A 17,414-nucleotide genomic window follows, 5' to 3' on the forward strand; every position below is an offset into this window, starting at 1 on the left:
AAAAACGTGGCTGATTGCTGCTGTGACTAAAGTGCCTACTTATTTTTTGTCTGCCTTTCTATGCACAAAGGTGCATTTGGCTTTCATATTTGCAGACCAGATTCAGCCCTTGCAAGAGTCTGAAGGGTCCATTTTCAGCGAAGCCCACCTTGTACAGCTTTGTCCAAGGAGGTCTGACTTAGGCTCTGTTTGCCCAAACTTGACAGAACCACAAACAACTCACTATGATAGAGGTTCCTATACAGGACTGAAATGCATCAATTTGCCCTTGAATGAAATTTCTTTTGACTGTCCTATGTTGATGAGAAAAACTTCAGAGGTATATTTCATCTCTTACAATGCATGCCTGTCCAATTTCTTGTATTATTCAGGTCAGGTCGTTTGTGTTGGCAGCAGGGGCTGCAGGTGTAGAAGAGTAATATTTAGTTTATGGCTGAACTGTCTAGCAGTTTCTTGGATTGGGAAATTACATTCAGCCCTGGAAAGCAAACTTGCTCTTTAAATAATAGAAAACAAAAGAAAAGCCATTTATGACTAACAGCTGTCGCTTCCAGGGCCATAACTCATTTCCTGATATTGTTTTCCACTCGCCCACCTCTGAAAAGTAAAAACTTCTGCCTGTACTGGGCAAGTTTTCTTTAGAGGAAAAAGAACACTGGAGACTTGTGGTCTGTTTGCAATAATGCATTTTTTGTTGTTTTAAATCTTTACGGGGTTTCTGTCACCAAACCTGGATCTTGGCATCCAGGGAATTATCTTTTTTTATTTACCTATTTTTCTTTCCCAACCAACACTAAACGCCATTGTACATATCTAAATATTTTACTCCGGCATCCTCTTGCCAATAGATACATGAAAGGGAACATTCTTCAAAGTGCAGCTTCTCCTGTTAAATGAAATGAGAGACGCTGTCCCTGACAAACTTCTGCCTTCCATGCAGCTTTTGGCCCAATTGCATAATGGTTAGAGTGTCGGGTTTGCAGGGTCTGATCTAGGAAGATTCACCTTTAAATCCAGATATCCTGAGGATGAGTATGATAATTTGTACTGTTTTCCCATTTGCGGGAAAATGCATGGCAAGCAATGCTATCAAACCTGCCTCTTGATATGTGGAAATCATGAATATAGGATGTGACCATCTACCCCCTGAAACTGCAGCGAGGAGATAAAAAACAAATTGATATACGATGCAGGGTTGATGTAAGCCACTGTCTTTCCAACATCTATTTCCCTGCAATGTGGGGGTAGGAACTCTGGGCTGCATTTGCTAAGGTTCATCTAATCAAATGCCTTGTGAACCTCAGCAAAAGGGAATGCAAACACATCACGCCTGTTATAAACAAAATCTCTCCTTTATCCCTTATGGGGTATCCAAGAGTCCGTATAGAGTCCTTACGTGGGTTCCCTATTGGCAGGAGAAAATAACAGAGGCCAACCAGAGAATATTGAGAAGCAAAGCAGCTCGTAAGCCTGATCTTTATTGAACTGTTGCAACAGGGTGCTCCCCTCACACGTAGGAAAGGAGGAGGACACAGAACAAAGGTGTGCCTGCCCTTATACAGTCATACCTCGGGTTGAAGTAGCTTCGGGATGAATATTTTTGGGTTGCGCTCCGCGATGAACCGAAAGTAACGGAGTGTGTTACTTCCGGATTTCGCCGCTTGCGCATGCGCAGATGCTCAAAATGACATCACACGCATGCGCGGAAGCGGTGAATCACGACCTGCGCACGAGCAGACGCAGGTTGTGTTTGCTTTAGGATGCGAACAGAACGGATCCTGTTTGCATCCAGAGGTACCACTGTACAGAGATTTTAAATTTCCTGCCCTGGAGCTCAAGACCACCCCTCCATACATCATACATACATCACGCTCTTTAGGATTCTGGCACATTTTGCCATCATGCAACTGAAGAACCCTTGGGAGTTCTAGGACTAGGACCTTGGGAGACCAGGGTTCAAATCCCCACTCAGCCATGCAACCCACTGAGTGACATTGGGACAATCACTGCCTCTCAGCCTAACCCGGGGTTGTTGTGGGGGATTAAATGAGAACCACCAGCACCACTTTGATCTCCTTGGGAGAAAAAGGTGAGAAATCTATTGCAAAATAAAAATAAAATCTGCAGCACTCAGCCTGTGCTCAGAACCACCCTTTCCTCTTGGCGACAATTTTCGTATAATCTATCCAATGCAAAGCTCGGCTTCCAAAGTCAATAAATAAATCCAGTCCCTTAAATCTCTCTTTGGCTTCAAGCCATAAATCTTCTGCGCTCCTTTAGTTGTAATATAAACGCATGGCCCATAGGGGGCAGCGGAGAGTCGTATCTGTTCTTCTGGTCACGCCTCCTCAAGCGGGAAACGCCAAACGGAAGTTTTAGGAGCCTCGCGGCGACCCGTAGCCAGGCTACACCAACGAAGCAGGTGAAGAGTCGCCCAGACGAGGAAGAGGCCGGAGCCTCGCAGGCCCGAGACGTGGCTATGGCAGCGCAGTCGCCCCAACTCGCTGCCCGGCGGAGCCGCTTCGTTGTGGTGGGAGGTGGCATTGCCGGAGTGACGTGCGCTGAGCGGGTAACGTACTGTCCCTGCGCCTCAGAAACCATATACGCGGTCTCTGCGCATGCGCCCTCTGGAGCAACGTTTGCTGAGCGGCTGAAGTACCTTGCGTATTTGCGCATGCGCCCTCTGGCCTTTTCCCTTCCACGCCCTTTCCCTACGGAAACTTCCTGGTTGTTTCATAGACGTATAATGGGAAGATGGGTATGGGGTGCGTAGCTTCCGAGGTGGCTTCCCACGGTTCCCCATTATAAGCAACAACGCATGAATCAAGCATTTTAGTGTAACTTTGATTAAGCAGCAGTCTACCTATTCCCCGTCCCTAGGACAAGATCTACCATGTTCCAATTGATGGCAAAGCATGATTTAACACAGGCTTTTTCCTTGAACAGTAAGAAAGCTAAAAACGTCCCACTGTGTCTAAATACGACCTCTGTTTCAGAGGTAGGATGCTAATACCAGTTATTTAGGGGAGGGGGTGTTGATGAATTTAAATAATTGTCTGTTTGGGAAAATGTAGGTGTGAGTTGCTCGTTTTAAAAATAACTTCTGATATTTTCTACCCCTTTGAACAGCTGGCTACAGAGTTTCCTTCTGATGATATTTTATTAGTCACAGCATCTCCTCTTATAAAAGCAGTAACGAACTTCAAGCAGGTGAGAACAGAACTAATAACTGCTTTTGGGGATTTGGGGTAAGGTGAAGTAATCTACTCTGCTGTTGCAACCCTGTTTCAATGGCCACTGCAGGCCCAGTTTTCCTGTAGTAGTGCCCACTTTTAATACTCGGATTTAGGGCCATTCAAAGAAAGTACTTCTTTGCATGGCACATAGATGAGCTGTAGGAAATTTGCTCCCATTGGATTTTCCAGCGGCCACCATCTTGGACTGAAGGAGGAGGGCAAAGCCTCGTAAGGCTACAGGACAACTTTCAAAGGCAAATCCATGGAGAACAAAGTTATCATTGGCCACTAACCATGATGGCTATGTTCTCTTTCCATTGTCGGAGGCAGCATGCTTCTGAATATCTGTTGTTGGGAACCACAGGTGAGGAGAGCATTGTTGCACTTCGTCCTGCTTGCAGGCTTCCCATTAAGAGCTGGTTGGTCCCTGGGATAACAGGCTGCTGGATGAGATTGGCTTTAAGGATGTTTTTGTGTGTGTTCTCCGTTGCAGCTATTACTGCTGTTTGCAGGTCCCTGCAAATATCTAGGACTGGGAAAGACTGAATTTCCCCAGTTAGCATGTAATCAGTAGCAGCATCCCACTGCAGTTGCAGCTGTCGGTCCAGCTATTGGGTAGGGGTATGTGTTTTCGAACCAGATCTAAGGGAGTGTCATCTATGAAGGTTGCCTTCAGGGTTGACAAGAACCCGAGGGGTTCTTTGGTGCATTTGTGCATCAGTAGATTTTGGTTAGGAAGTTGTCTTGCACCTCAAGGATATTTTTGTTTGTTTGTTTTTGTCAGGTTTCCAGGACTTTAGAAGAATTTGATGTTGAAGAACAAGCAAGCAGCATCTTAGAAAAACGCTACCCTAACATTAAGGTTATTCAGTCTGGAGTAAAACAGCTGAAGAGTGAAGAACATGTAAGAGGACCCTTCATCCTTTTGTCTTTATCTGAAATGAGAAATGGCTTTCCTTTTCCAAGATGAGAGCGGAGATGTCTTGATATAAAAAATCAAGTCTCATGTTGTAGACTAGGTGACCAACACGGTCACCTCCAGATATTCCTGCACCGGTGGAGTCAGGTGATTCTAATCTACTGGGATATAGCCCTGTCGGTGGGACTTACACATGCACTGGTTTACAACCTATAAAGATGAGCTGACTTTCATGCAGACATTAAGCTGGTTGTGGCAGAAACTAATGCATGCACACTGGGGCAAGGCCCACCCTCGCCCCAGGCCAGGAAGTTGAGGGTGGGGTTTCCAGAGCAGGTCTTTGATGCGGTGTGAGAAACTGCTGTCATCGGGAGCAGATATTGGCGAAGCAGTTGATACGCCAGACAGCGCTTGTTGAATTTTAATACCCAAGTGATGTCTGAGTGAGAGGAGGGGATCCATTTCATTGCATCAAACCAGCTCTTAGGAGCCAGGAGCATAGTTGAGTGCTTTGGAGAACACTTGCAGAACGTCCTACACAGCCACCCAGAGGAAAGGTTTTCCTATTTGTGTTCCTCTGTGTGAATTGACAGCCTGAATCTTAAGTGTTTGCTCATCCAGCTGCATTGGAAGCCGGCTAGCTTGCAGACGTCCTACTAAAGAAGTAGCTTTGGAGGGATTGTTGGTGGACTACAAGAGGGGGAATGGTGCAAGGTATCGCAGGCATGAAGTTCTCGCTGTTCTTTCTGGAGCTCTTTGGAGAACATGTGGGAAATTTGCTTCAGGTTCTTTTTTCCTAGCTTCTCTCATTCCATTCTTCTGTGCACAAATGCTTCTGTTGCTTAAGCTCAACAAGCACTGAAGCCAATCTGCGTGAGACAATGGCAGTTCTTCCTTGTTTCAATGTGAAACTATCCCATCATAGAACTGTAGAGTTGGAAGGGACCACAAGGGTCTTCTAGTTCAACCTCCTGCAATGCGGGAATCTTTCGCTCAACCTGGGGTTTGAACCCATGGCTGAGATTAATGTAGACTGAGGATGGGGAAACTTGGGTCCTTCCAACTGTACAATTCTATGAGTCTATGGTTTTTTAAAAAAAGGATCAATGGCATGCTGTACTGGACCCTTCAAAGATGTCCTTCTCTTCTTTCTTTTCCATTTTATAACATGGTTGCAGAAAATAATCACCGAAGCCGGTCAGGAGTACATCTACGAAAAACTTTGTCTGTGTGCTGGAGCAAGGCCAAAGCTGATTACTGAAAGAAACCCCTTCGTGTTGGGAATCCGCGATACAGACAGCGCAGCGGTAATGCTTGTTGTGTGCTTTCAGCAGTCTCTGACGCAGACATAGATTTATAAATTTGGTGAGGTCTAAGCCAGAAATAACCATGCAACACAAATAGTGTGCCAGGGTCATTCTCCCAGAACACAGAAAAAGAGAGAGGGTTTTCACTAGCTTCCGAAAAGTCAAAAGGGAACACCTCTGACAGGTGTTTCTAAGCAGGGGAGTTCTGCAGCATTGCATAATGAAACAGAAAAATTGGAAAGAAATGTAAAATGTGGACAGAAAGACAACCACAAGAGAGAGAAAAGAAGATTTTGCACATACTTGTAGCCCAGATAGATAGATAGCACTGTTTTATTCAGCTATATAGTCTTGCAGGGGAGTGGAAGGGAGCTCAGACTTTAACAGCAGAGAACTATATTGCCCCCAAATAGGGAGCCAAGTAGTGCCCCTCCCTCTTTGTTTTAACTGGTAATTAAATTTGGTTTGTTTTGGGGTCAAATGGGGTCAGCTCTGTTGCAATAACAGAGGAAGGGCCACAGTTCAATGGTAGAGCATCTACTTTGTACATAGTATGTCCTGGGTTCAGTTCCTGGCAACTCCTGTGGGACCAGAAGAGGCTGTTGTTCATAACCCTGGAGAGTCACTCCCAGTCAAGGTTGATGATCCTGAGCTTGACAGGCCAACTGCATCACTCAGTAGAAGTATAATGATCTCTCTGTCTGTCTCTGTCAAGTGCAGGAATTTCAGAAACGTCTGGCAAGAGCGAAAAGAATAACCGTTGTGGGAAATGGTGGCATTGCCCTGGAATTAGTGTACGTAAGTCTTCCTTCTTTTGAAAAATAAGTGAAGCTAAGAGCTTTATTATTATTATTTTGCTGGGAGCTGCCCAGAGTGGCTGGGGAAACAGAGCCAGATGGGCAGGGTATAAATAATAGATGATGATGATTATTATTATTACTACTACTACTACTACTACTACTATTACTATTACTATTACTACTTCTACTATCTTAGCTATAGATCTAATTTGTGCTGCTATAGTATACCCATGCCTTTTTGGAACGCTGAATGCAGTGTGAGAACTTTTTTAATTTAATTTTTTTTAATTTGCCAGGTTTGCACATCACATTAAACCGTAGTTAAAATGAACTATGATTTAATGTGAAGTAGCAGTGCTGAAATCATGGCCACTTTGTTCCATGCCTGTTCCTGTAAGGAAACAAGCCATGGTCTTTGGGGTGTTTTTTCAATTGTCCAAACACCTCTCCAAAACAAACCACGAGAGGAAGCCAGGGTTTCTCTTGGCTTAGAATTTTATAGTTTGTTTGGAGAGAAACAAATTTGGAAGCCAGGTTTGGATGACGTACCAAGCCAGGCCATGACTCATTTCCCAGCAACGTAGCAGCAGTGGAGGAGGAGTGAAGTACCTGTGATTTCAGGAGCAAGCACTAGCCACTGCTTGCTCGTGTGAAAAGTAGTGACATGTAAACCAGGTTGCTTTTTAAACTTCTTTCTTTTCTTTTTAAAAAAACCCCACCTTAATTACAGTAACACACCAGAAACAAAATAGCTTAAAAATAATAATAAACTTTTTTTTTAAAAAATAACTTTTTATTCAAAATTAAAACATATTATCCAGAAACATATCATCCTTTTCCCCCCCATTTTTCCTCCCTCCCCCTCCCTCCCCCACAGAACCCACCCACCCCCACCCCCCGACTTCCCTCAGTTCCAGTCTTTGATTTCTCTAAAAATGCTGTTTTCTGCATGTTACACAGTTGTATAAATCCTCAAACTATTTAGCTGATTATTATCAACAAAAAGTTTGTGAATGTTTATTCAAAACCAGCCAAGGAGTCCAGTTCGCTTTGTTGTGTCTTCAAATACTTTGTAAAGGGTTCCCATTCATCTTTAAAGTCACAGTTATCCTTGTCCCATAGCTTGTATGTCAGTTTTGCCAGTTCTGCATAGTCCGTCAATTTTTCTTGCCATGATTCTTTTTAGGTACGAAATCGAAGGTTGCGAAGTCATCTGGGCCATCAAAGACAAAGCTATTGGGAATACTTTCTTTGATGCAGGAGCGGCTGAGTTCCTGATCCCAAAGCTGAGTGCCGTGAAACCGGAGCCTCCGATCGCTTGTAAAAGAACAAAATATACGACGGCAGGTGGAGTACCCGGTACTGTAGAGCTACTCAGGCATTATAAAGTGGCTCTTGCATGTATATTGGCTTATATCGTATGAAAACTGTTGCATTGGCCCAACCCTGCACACTTCAAATATTTGCAAACTGTAAGAGATGAGGTAGCATTGTGGCTGAGTTTGTGGAGTGGGAATAGCTGCTGCAAGAACAGGGTGGGAAGTTGGGTTGCACTCGTAATAAGTGAAGGTAAAGGACCCCTGGACGGTTAAGTCCAGTCAGAGACGACTATATGGTTGCGGCGCTCATCTCGCTTTCAGGCCGAGGGAGCCGGCGTTTGTCCACGGACAGCTTTCCGGGTCATGTGGCCAGCATGACTAAATAAGAAGTACAGAAGGACCTTGTACGGAAGAAGGACCTTGTAAAGACCTCATCTGGGGCAACCCAGTCAGATGGGTGGCATATACATATAATAATAATAATAATAATAATAATAATAATAATAATAATAATAAACCCTGCCCGGCTGAGGAGAGGCTGTATTGTCTTTGTACCCAGAAAATATATAGACTGCCTGTACTTGCTCTATTGCATATGTTCTTATCTCTCTCCTCCTTGTCCCCCAGGAAGTGAGATAGAACAAAGTGCTGCAGCAAACCTGGGGGAAATCGGCAGTGCCTTAGGCCCTGACTGGCACGAAGGCTTATGTCTTAAGGGAGCAAAAGAGGTATGGCTGCTTATTCTAAGCCCCCTTCGGGTGTTCCCCTATGCCCCATTAACAATCAGGAGCTTTATATAAAGCCCTTCTGGCAGAGGGTGTTTACAGAAATAAACTACAAGTCAACATGCAGAATGTACCCCAAGTATGGGCTTCTTAACTGTTTTTAAAGAAGGGCAATCTGACCTTTGTTATACAGATAAAATAAAATACTTTACTGATAACTCTGAAGAATGGCAACCACCAAAATCACAGGTTGGACTTTGGCAAGCTTAACTAGATTTTTTCTCTTTTTTTGCAATTGTTATATATTGGAAATTAGTAAAGCTATATTTTAAAAAAAGCAATTGTGACTGGGAGGCAGTGAGACCCTGGCCCTACCGCTTCATTCCTGCTGGCTTTCTATATCTTGGGCAATTATGTCTGAAAAGGGAGTCTGCTCTACATTCCTAGGCTCCCTCCTTGATTTAGAGGCACGATCAACCAGGACTCAGCGGAGATAAATTTTTGGACAGGAGCCACAGAGGAATTTATCTAGACCTCTTACTTATTTAGTACTTTCTTAAGGATTTGCAGAGTGACTTTTAGGGCATAGTCCTCATGAGGCAGTTTTCCTACAACTTTTAAATCCAATACGCCATGAAAGTTGTCAGAATAGGAGCTTGTAACTAATACCGTGCCAGATCACACCATAAAAAATCACTTGAAAGTTTGCAGCAAGCTGAATTGACCAGAAAGCACAGCATCAAAAACGTTAATAAAATTTGGCATGAAACAAATGAGTTTGTTAAGGCTCGCACTGTAGGGGTCGCACATAACTTAAGTAGGAAAGGTGTTATGCAATTATTTGTTATTTTTCAGCTGTCCCACAAAGTTCACATTGAAAGCCTTTGCGAAGTGAAGAAGATCTATCTCCGGGAAGAGTTCCAGCAGTCAGAGAAGGTGTCTCTGGCTTTCCCCATAGTTCAGCCGGACGAGAGGAATGCAGAAATGGATGAAGGTAAACAGTGTGTCAAGAAGAGTGCAAGACTTTTTTTAAAATGTATGCAACTACTGCGGTCCGTGTTTTGTTAGCCCAGAAATGGAAAACGAGCGAGGTCCCAACCAAAGAAGAATGGCAACTCAAGTTGACAAAATATGCACAACTCGCAGACTTAACATATAGAATAAGAGAACATGAATAACATACGTTTAGAGAAGATTGGAAAACGTTTATTGAATATATGGGAAATAATTGTGTACAGCTGGAAACGCTGGCAGCAGCAAGATAAATTCAAGAGTGTAAATAAGTTTTGAAGGATGCAATAATGGAATACTGAGTGGTCTAGTTTTTGTAAATTATGCAGGGATTTATGATATGTAAAATGAACCCTGGAGAGAGAAGAAGGAAAGTCATTGATATCTTAAGGATGTAAAATGAATATTTTAAACAGAAAATTTAATTTAATTATATCTATCATCTATCTATGATCTACCAATCTTCCTGGAGATAATATATATAGAGAGAGAGAGTGCAGGACAGATCAGGGTCTTATTTGCAGAATGAAAGCATGGCTTACAAACTCCTCTCCCATTTGTGCCTGGCTCCGCTGGCAGATGGGCCCCAAAAGGTTGAACAGAATAGAGCATGGCCCTCCGGGTGAAAGTGGTTCCTCATCCCTGGTGTCCAGCTGTCGCTCTCCCAAGTGTATCATCTTAAGGAGGCTCTAGGGGGCCACTAGAAGAATTATAGCTCCCCCTGCTTGCAATCCAGGGCAATCCGAGTGGAGGAACAAATGAATCTTAACACCTGGAAACTTCTGATTCTGTGCCTAATCCACATAACCTGGACTGTGTGTGTCTGAACTTCCATTCTTCCAGAGAGGTGGCCGGTGTATGTTGAGTTGACCAGCGGGAAGATATATGGCTGCGACTTCATTGTCAGTGCGACCGGAGTTGTACCAAATGTCCAACCATTCCTTGACGGCAATAATGTAAGGATTAACACTGAGAATATGAAATTGTTTTTCTATGCAAGGCTTTTAAGGATACAACAAAAAGGGCCAACCCATTTAAAGTACTATTAATATAAAATTTGGGGTGGGTAAGTCCCCATAGAGATTGAGCTGTGCAGTATGCAGCTTATGGGTACCTTAATTTGAACCGAATGAGCGAAATGTTACGCAGCTTAAGAGGATCCCCATATCTTGTAGAATTTGGCTTGCTGTGTTTTCCTTTTAGCTCCATTAGTAGCACCCATTTCCTAGTACGTAATATCAGTGCAACAGAGAAGGGAATCTTTCCATACCCGAGGGCCACATTCCCTTCTGGAAAGTCATCCGAGGGCCATATGCCAGAATTGGGTTGAGCAACAGATGTAACTTTTTACTTTTGTACCATAGGTTAAGGGATGCGGGTGGTGCTGTGGGTTAAACCACTGAGCCTAGGGCTTGCTGATCAGAAGGTCGGCAGTTCGAATCCCCGCGACAGGGTGAGCTCCCATTGCTCAGTCCCTGCTCCTGCCAACCAACCTAGCAGTTCAAAAGCACGTCAAAGTGCAAGTAGATAAATAGGTACCACTCCGGCGGGAAGGTAAACGGCGTTTCCGTGCGCTGCTCTGGTTCGCCAGAAGCGGCTTAGTCATGCTGGCCACATGACCCGGAAGCTGTACACCGGCTCTCTCGGCCAATAGAGCGAGATGAGCGCCGCAACTCGAGTCGGTCACGACTGGACCTAATGGTCAGGGGTCCCTTTACCCTTTATCATAGGTTAGATTCTCTGCACACTTGCACACCCCATTTGTAGCCTCCATTCTGGCAAGCTAGAGGCATTATCAGAGTTGAAGGACACATTCCAGCCAGGCCAGAACACTGAAGAAGGGTATGAAATAGGGCTGGTGAGGGCTCTGGCTTGAGTAGATCATAGACTTATAGAGTTGGAAGGGACCAAGGGTCATCTAGTCCAACCCCACGCAGGACTCTTTTGCCTAATGTAGAGGTTGAAGCCACAACCCTGAGATTAAGAGTCTCATGCTCTGCCAACTGAGACCCAGAGGGCAGCATGTGGAACTTAACAAACCCCCTCTTCTGGGAGTCTGCGTTTAGGAAATCTTTGCTCGTAGCACCACCTTTAGACTCAAAGTTCTGTGTCCTTTCTGCAGTGTGGGCGCTAGTAAGCCCTGCCTCTTGTTTGTCAAACTGCGGTCTGAATATTTGGGGCAGTTAAGAGTCCTTTTTAAAAATAAATTTATTTAACATAATTATTACAAAATACAAGGAAAATACTGCAAATACATACATACATATAAATTTCAGATAAGCACACATATATAAAAAGGAAGAAAAGAAAAAAGAAAAAAATTTGGAAGAATTTCTTCCAAATTTATTCTACAAATATCTCAATAATAAAATTTCATTGATTGACTTCCATCGCTTACACTGCACTTCCTATATACATTTTAAGCAAAATTGTATCTGTTATTCCGTATTTTTCCCATATAAATATTCTAATCAATATGTTTTCTAAATCTTTCATAAATCTATTCTAAACACAACCAATACCTTACACTTAATCTTTGTCTCAAGAGTCCTTGATTGGAGAGGATGTGCGGCCAGAGACTTGAGATCTTTCCAAGCGCGGCAGCTCTAAGGACTGGGGTACCGATAGCTAAATTGGGATGGGCCAAAGGGTGTGGCTTCTTCATAACAATACCCTTTAAAGACACATACAAGCCCCCAACCTCAGATCTTATTAAGACCAGCAAAGTTATTGTCAGAGCTGCCCAAGGTCCCAGCTCACAAAGGACCAACGCTGCTTCGTAGTTAAGTACAAAAGTCTTTATTGAAGTTCAGTTTCACTTCCAGAGCCGCAGCGCGCAGCTCTACGTCTCAACTGTCAGACCGCTGATGATCCCTCTGAATCTCCTCCCCCCGTACACCAGTTTAAGACCCTCACCTTGCTCCACCTTTTCCGCTGCTCTTTCCTCCTCTGGGTCCGCCTGCCCGCCGGGGTCTCGCCCTTCCTAGCCTCTTCTGACGCTGATTCCCCTGAGCCTTCTCCCTCCCTCCGGCGGGCTTTAGGAGCTGGTTCCCCATCCGGGTCTCCTGCTGTCCCCCGCGCCTGCACATTTGAACTTGGCGCGCGCGCCCAGCCAGCAGCTTTCCTCCTGACCGTTTCACTGCTGCTGTCACTGCTTCCCCCTTCGGGGGGGCTAGCTGCAACTGACCTCCCCTCCATTCCCCCACTCTCCGATGGAGGCGTGGTCAGCCCTGACTCACCTCCTCTGCCGGCTGGAGGGGACGCTGGTCCTGACACATGTGACTCTTCCCCCCCACTACGCTCTGGTGGGGAAACTGGTCCCGATCCCCCACTGCTGCTTTGGGGTTCCCCTCTGGCTCCTTGTTTCTGGTGCGTCCCCTCTGGGACCCCCCTTGCTCTGACCATCGGCGCCCCCTTCTGGGAATCTTCTGATTCGCTGGAGAAGCTCATGGAATCTCTCGGGCCACTGTCATACTCCCCTACGCTTCCCTCGGATTCTTCCCCTTCGCTCTCCAATTCCTCTCTCCCCAGTGCTCCTGCTCCTGATTCCCTGACAGTTATGTTTTCCACCCACCCACTTTTTTGCAGAAATCTGCATTTACCTCTTAAATGTTTAGTTTGTTCTAGGTGAAGATGGGGGTCTGACAGTGGACAAATGCATGCACACTTCTCTACCAGATATCTACGCGGCAGGGGACATCTGCACTACGTCATGGGAGCCTAGTCCAGTTTGGCAGCAGGTAAGGCAAATGTAGATGGTGATACCTGTGTAGCTTTAACGAGATTTCCTCAGGGTAATTTAATCCCATCAGTGTATTACCGGTATATAATTAGCCTGGGCTTTCTTCTAGTTCATGTTGTCCTAAACACATTGTACATCTGGCAGTTCAGTTAAATGACAGAACAGAAGGGAATGAACACCTGCCTTAAGTAATAATAATAATAATAATAATAATAATAATAATAAATTTTGATTTATACCCCTCCCTCCCCAGGGCAGCTAACAACCAATAATAAAAACAAGTTGATTAAAATACAATTTAAAAGATTAAGATACAACATTAAAACATTAGGGTGCAATCTCTTCAAAGGAAGAGAAAGGAAAAAGAAAGAGGGGGAGGGAATCAAACTGATTCTAAGCCAAAGGCCAGGTGGAACAATTCTGTCTTACAGGCCCTGCGGAAAGATATCAGATCCCACAGGGCCCTGGTCTCATGAGACAGAGCATTCCACCAGGCCGGAGCCAGTGTTGAGAAGGCCCTGGCTCTGGTTGAGGCTAATCTAACTTCCTTAGGGCCTGGGACCTCTAGGGTGTTACTATATATGGACCTTAAGGTCCTCCGTGGGGCATACCAGGAGAGGCGGTCTCGTAGGTACGAGGGTCCTAGGCCGTGAAGGGCTTTAAAGTGCCATCATCTGTGCTCTTTTATCTCTGAGACCAGAGATAAAAGAGCACAGCCATTTATGGGCTATGCCCTGTATCCCCACATCAGCGAGGCGGTGGTCTAAAAGATCATGATCGACCATGTCAAAGGCTGCTGATAAATCTAAGAGAATCAGCAGTCCCGACCCGCCTCGATCCCCTAAGTATCAAACTTAGGGGTGGAATTGTTAGCCAAATCCACAGCCGGCCAAAGGACTTTGCCCCAGTTTGTGGAGGATACTAAATAAAGTATCTCGAGCTGCCAGAAGTCTCCAGGTGACTGTAGCAGCAATTTGTTGTAGCGGCTTCTACAGCCACCTGCAGAAACTCCTATTCCAGCCATCTGTTGTCTGCCAATCTACAATCTTCATTCATCTTCCATGTGTCCTTGGAGCTGGAAAATTGGAAGTGAAGAGGAATTGGATTATTATTTATTTGAATATCCTGGGAAAGGCATGACAAACAGGATCACTTCAGCCAGTGATGGGGTTTTTTGTGTGGATCCCACGTATAAGGGTAACTATTCAATGCTTCCCATATTTTTAGCAAGGGCCGTACTTTATAGTAGCTCTCTGATAAGCTGAGCACTTGAGATTGGGCTCCAGGAAAACATGCTCATTGTTCTAAAACGCTTGCTTGCAATCTCGGTGCATTGATTTCCATATCCTTCTTTTTTCCAGATGAGGCTTTGGACCCAGGCTAGGCAGATGGGATGGTATGCTGCAAAATGCATGGCTGCTGATACTTTAGGGGAACCTACAGACATGGACTTTTGCTTTGAACTCTTTGCTCATGTGACAAAGTTTTTCAATTACAAGGTAATGAACTGTGTATAAACGACTGCAAGGATTCACTATTTTGGAATGGCTTGATTGCAAGGGATTCCATTTTAATTCTGCAGAATGCTACCACACCTAGCTTTCTCTCTGCACTGATGAGCAGCAAACTAACTGGCTTCCTCCCCCCCCCCCCCCCGCAGCATGTAGCACACACAGTTTCAGAGTAAAATACTGGACTGCAAGATGTCCAGATACTCTTTATGTCAGTACAGTATATGATCCTACAAAATGAGTAACTTAGCTCAAGGAAATCCATCCATAAGCAGCAGTGTCTGGTTAGCACAGGACTTACCATGTTTAGGAATTCATAAATGCAGATTAGTCTCTACCAGTTATTACCCTTGAAGTGTCTTCATATAGCTTGCCTCAAAACGCTGTAATCCAGATTCTTCCATTTCCAAAATAATTGCAATTATTTACTGCAGGTATGATTGTAAATTGCCCTACTAATATTGCCTAATCTTCAATAGGAGTAGGTTTAGATTTCCATAGGTAGGCCATGATTTGTGGGTGCTGTATCACTGTCTCACTTGGGAAATATGCACAGCTCAATTCCTCGCCATAGCAAATCTCAGGAGTACATTTATGTAGCTAAAAACTAATTTCACCACATGGAGCATCCTTTGTAAAAGATGTAGAGGCTATTCTCAAGGCAGATGCAAAGCAAATCAGTACTAGAGTAACTAGATTAAGGCAGAGGGCTCTCTTCTGCACTACTTGGACTCTCAAGACTACAACTTATTTTTTCCCCATTCCCTCAGGTGGTGCTGCTGGGAAAGTACAACGCGCAAGGGTTGGGCTCAGACCATGAACTGATGCTCAGGTGCACTAAAGGGCAGGAGTACGTCAAAGTCGTGATGCAGAATGGGCGCATGCTGGGAGCAGTATTGATTGGAGAAACAGACCTAGAAGAAACCTTTGAAAACCTGATTCTCAACCAAATGGATCTGTCACGCTATGGGGAAGATCTTTTGGATCCAAGGATAGACATAGAGGATTACTTTGACTGAACATAAAAAAGTGTCTGTGACTACTTTTTTTAGAAATAAAAAGAGATAAGGTTCCCCTAGGCAGACTACACACATAAAGATAGATGACTGTAATTTCCTTAAAAAGCATGGTTATGGGTGCTTTCAGGCTTTGCTGCTAAACATGATCTACCAACATTCAAGCACTGAACTGTGGGAAAGTGTATTATCTAGTACAGGCTTAAGATGAGGCATCGTAAAGTTCAACCGGATAAGGTTAAGCCACCTCTTGTGCAATATAAGGTTCAGCGGGGCTTACATATTGAATATTTTGTATTTTACTTGCACCATGCAAAAGCAGTTTACATAAACAGATGTAAAATAAAAGATTCAATTATTTTCAGTTTAAAAATTATAGGCATAATTTAGCCAAAGTTTAAGCATTTTGAAATGCTTTTTAAAAAACAGCAGTGCTTATTTCTCTCTCTTTCTCCCCCCCCCCCCAAAAAAAAAGGTTTGGAAATACTGAAACTTTGGATAGATTGTGACTATCTATTTGCTTCTTTAAATTATTTTTCTAACTATGCTGGAGGCCATTTTCACTTACAGATGGGCTTTATCCCCACCCACTGGCAGGCATGAATACTGCAGCCAGTGATACAGAACTAAACATAGGTCTGTAATGAGGGTTCCTCAGGGTCTGCTCAGTAGAGTCCCAGGACATGTAAATGGTAAGTGAGAGAACCTGTTGATTCGTCAGCTTCCAAAATGAAATTTCAGGACTTGGGTAATGCTGGGATGACAATTTAAAATGTATTTTTATTTTGAAAAAATAAAAAAACTTCCCATAACTTGAATTGCACTGTAGTGTTCTGGGTTGGTCAAGTAACTTTGCTTGGGAGAAGAAGCTACCCAATGAAGGTCACTTTAAAAAGAGTAACTGTTCTGCTTCATTGGAAGTAGTTAGGTTCCCACTATGCACTTTGCCTCTATTACAGTTTGTCACCAGGTTTTACAATATAGCTGCCTCTGGAAACAGCCCAAGGTCCATTCAGTTCACTGTGGCCAAAAACATTGCCATGCCCCATTTGTCAATTCTAGTGCTGAGACATTTATGCCCTTGCAGGTACCAATACCCTGCTTTTGAATTACTATGTACTTATATTTAACTGTCATGCTCCAGCTGCTGATGGACTTATTCACACTCTCTTCATTTTCCTTTCAGAAAAAATTATACACCACTTGACTGTAAAAATTCAAAGCAGTTCACAAAGGATAAAACAGTAAAAAAAAAAAAATCACAACCATACTTTAAGACATACAAAAGTTAAAATACTAAGACAATTCTAATTACCTCAGTTTTCTAAGTATCATGGTACCCTTGCCTGAACAAGAATGTTTTTAGCTAGTGCTGAAGAGTGCAAGTGAAGCTTGGGGGTTCCATAACTTTACAGTGGTACCTCGCAAGACGAATGCCTCGCAAGACGAAAGAGTTTTCCGTTTTTTGATTCGTTCCGCAAGACAAATTTCCCTATGGGCTTGCTTCGCAAGACGAAACATCTTGCGAGTTCTTGCGAGCCTGTTTCCTTTTTCTTAAAGCCGCTAAGCCGTTAATAGCTGCTAAGCCGCTAAGAGCCGCTAAGCCGCTAACAGCCGTGCTTCGCAAGACGAAAAAAACGCAAGACGAAGAGACTCGCAGAACGGATTAATTTCGTCTTGCGAGGCACCACTGTACAAACACCATATGACTCAGTGGTGTCCAAACATTTTTCAAAGAGGGCCAGATTTTATCCCAGGAAATAAACTGCCACAGGGGCCAGATTAAACTGACCAGCATGCCAGATTAGGCCCCTGAAACAGACTATTT

The 17,414-nt window shown here is 44.0% G+C and overlaps 1 protein-coding gene and 1 long non-coding RNA gene across 3 annotated transcripts; one reads left to right on the plus strand and one right to left on the minus strand.

Moving 5' to 3' along the window:
• Nucleotides 1-2,045: 2,045 nt before the first annotated feature.
• Nucleotides 2,046-16,404, plus strand: PYROXD1 (pyridine nucleotide-disulphide oxidoreductase domain 1). 2 transcript variants are annotated; one of them, XM_083572959.1, is made up of 12 exons: nt 2,046-2,569; nt 3,130-3,210; nt 4,021-4,140; nt 5,334-5,462; nt 6,183-6,256; nt 7,449-7,609; nt 8,209-8,309; nt 9,162-9,300; nt 10,161-10,273; nt 12,935-13,057; nt 14,421-14,558; nt 15,341-16,404. In XM_083572959.1, exons 1-12 carry the CDS (start codon nt 2,480-2,482, stop codon nt 15,587-15,589), a joined length of 1,518 nt encoding a protein of 505 aa, XP_083429085.1. In that variant the 5' UTR covers nt 2,046-2,479; the 3' UTR covers nt 15,590-16,404. The 2 variants fall into 2 exon arrangements, with proteins under 2 accessions (XP_083429085.1, XP_083429084.1); XM_083572958.1 differs by having other exon boundaries at nt 2,114-2,569; nt 7,449-7,621.
• On the minus strand, nt 15,925-17,338 carry LOC310743199. Its single transcript, XR_014538879.1, has 2 exons — nt 17,278-17,338; nt 15,925-16,993 (listed from the first exon to the last, which is right to left on the minus strand). It is a non-coding gene; the product is annotated as an uncharacterized lncRNA (long non-coding RNA).
• Between the last annotated feature and the right edge of the window lie 76 nt (nt 17,339-17,414).

The sequence above is a fragment of the Podarcis filfolensis genome, assembly GCF_964270895.1.
Source record: "Podarcis filfolensis genome assembly, chromosome: 10".
NCBI classification, from domain to species: Eukaryota; Metazoa; Chordata; class Lepidosauria; order Squamata; family Lacertidae; genus Podarcis; species Podarcis filfolensis.

Coding starts and splice junctions, on each gene's coding strand:
- PYROXD1 (XM_083572958.1), top strand. CDS start 2,480: ATGGCAGCGCAGTCGCCCCAACTCGCTGCCCGGCGGAGCCGCTTCGTT. Junction 5,463..6,182: donor GCGATACAGACAGCGCAGCG/GTAATGCTTGTT, acceptor TGTCAAGTGCAG/GAATTTCAGAAACGTCTGGC. Junction 10,274..12,934: donor CATTCCTTGACGGCAATAAT/GTAAGGATTAAC, acceptor TTAAATGTTTAG/TTTGTTCTAGGTGAAGATGG.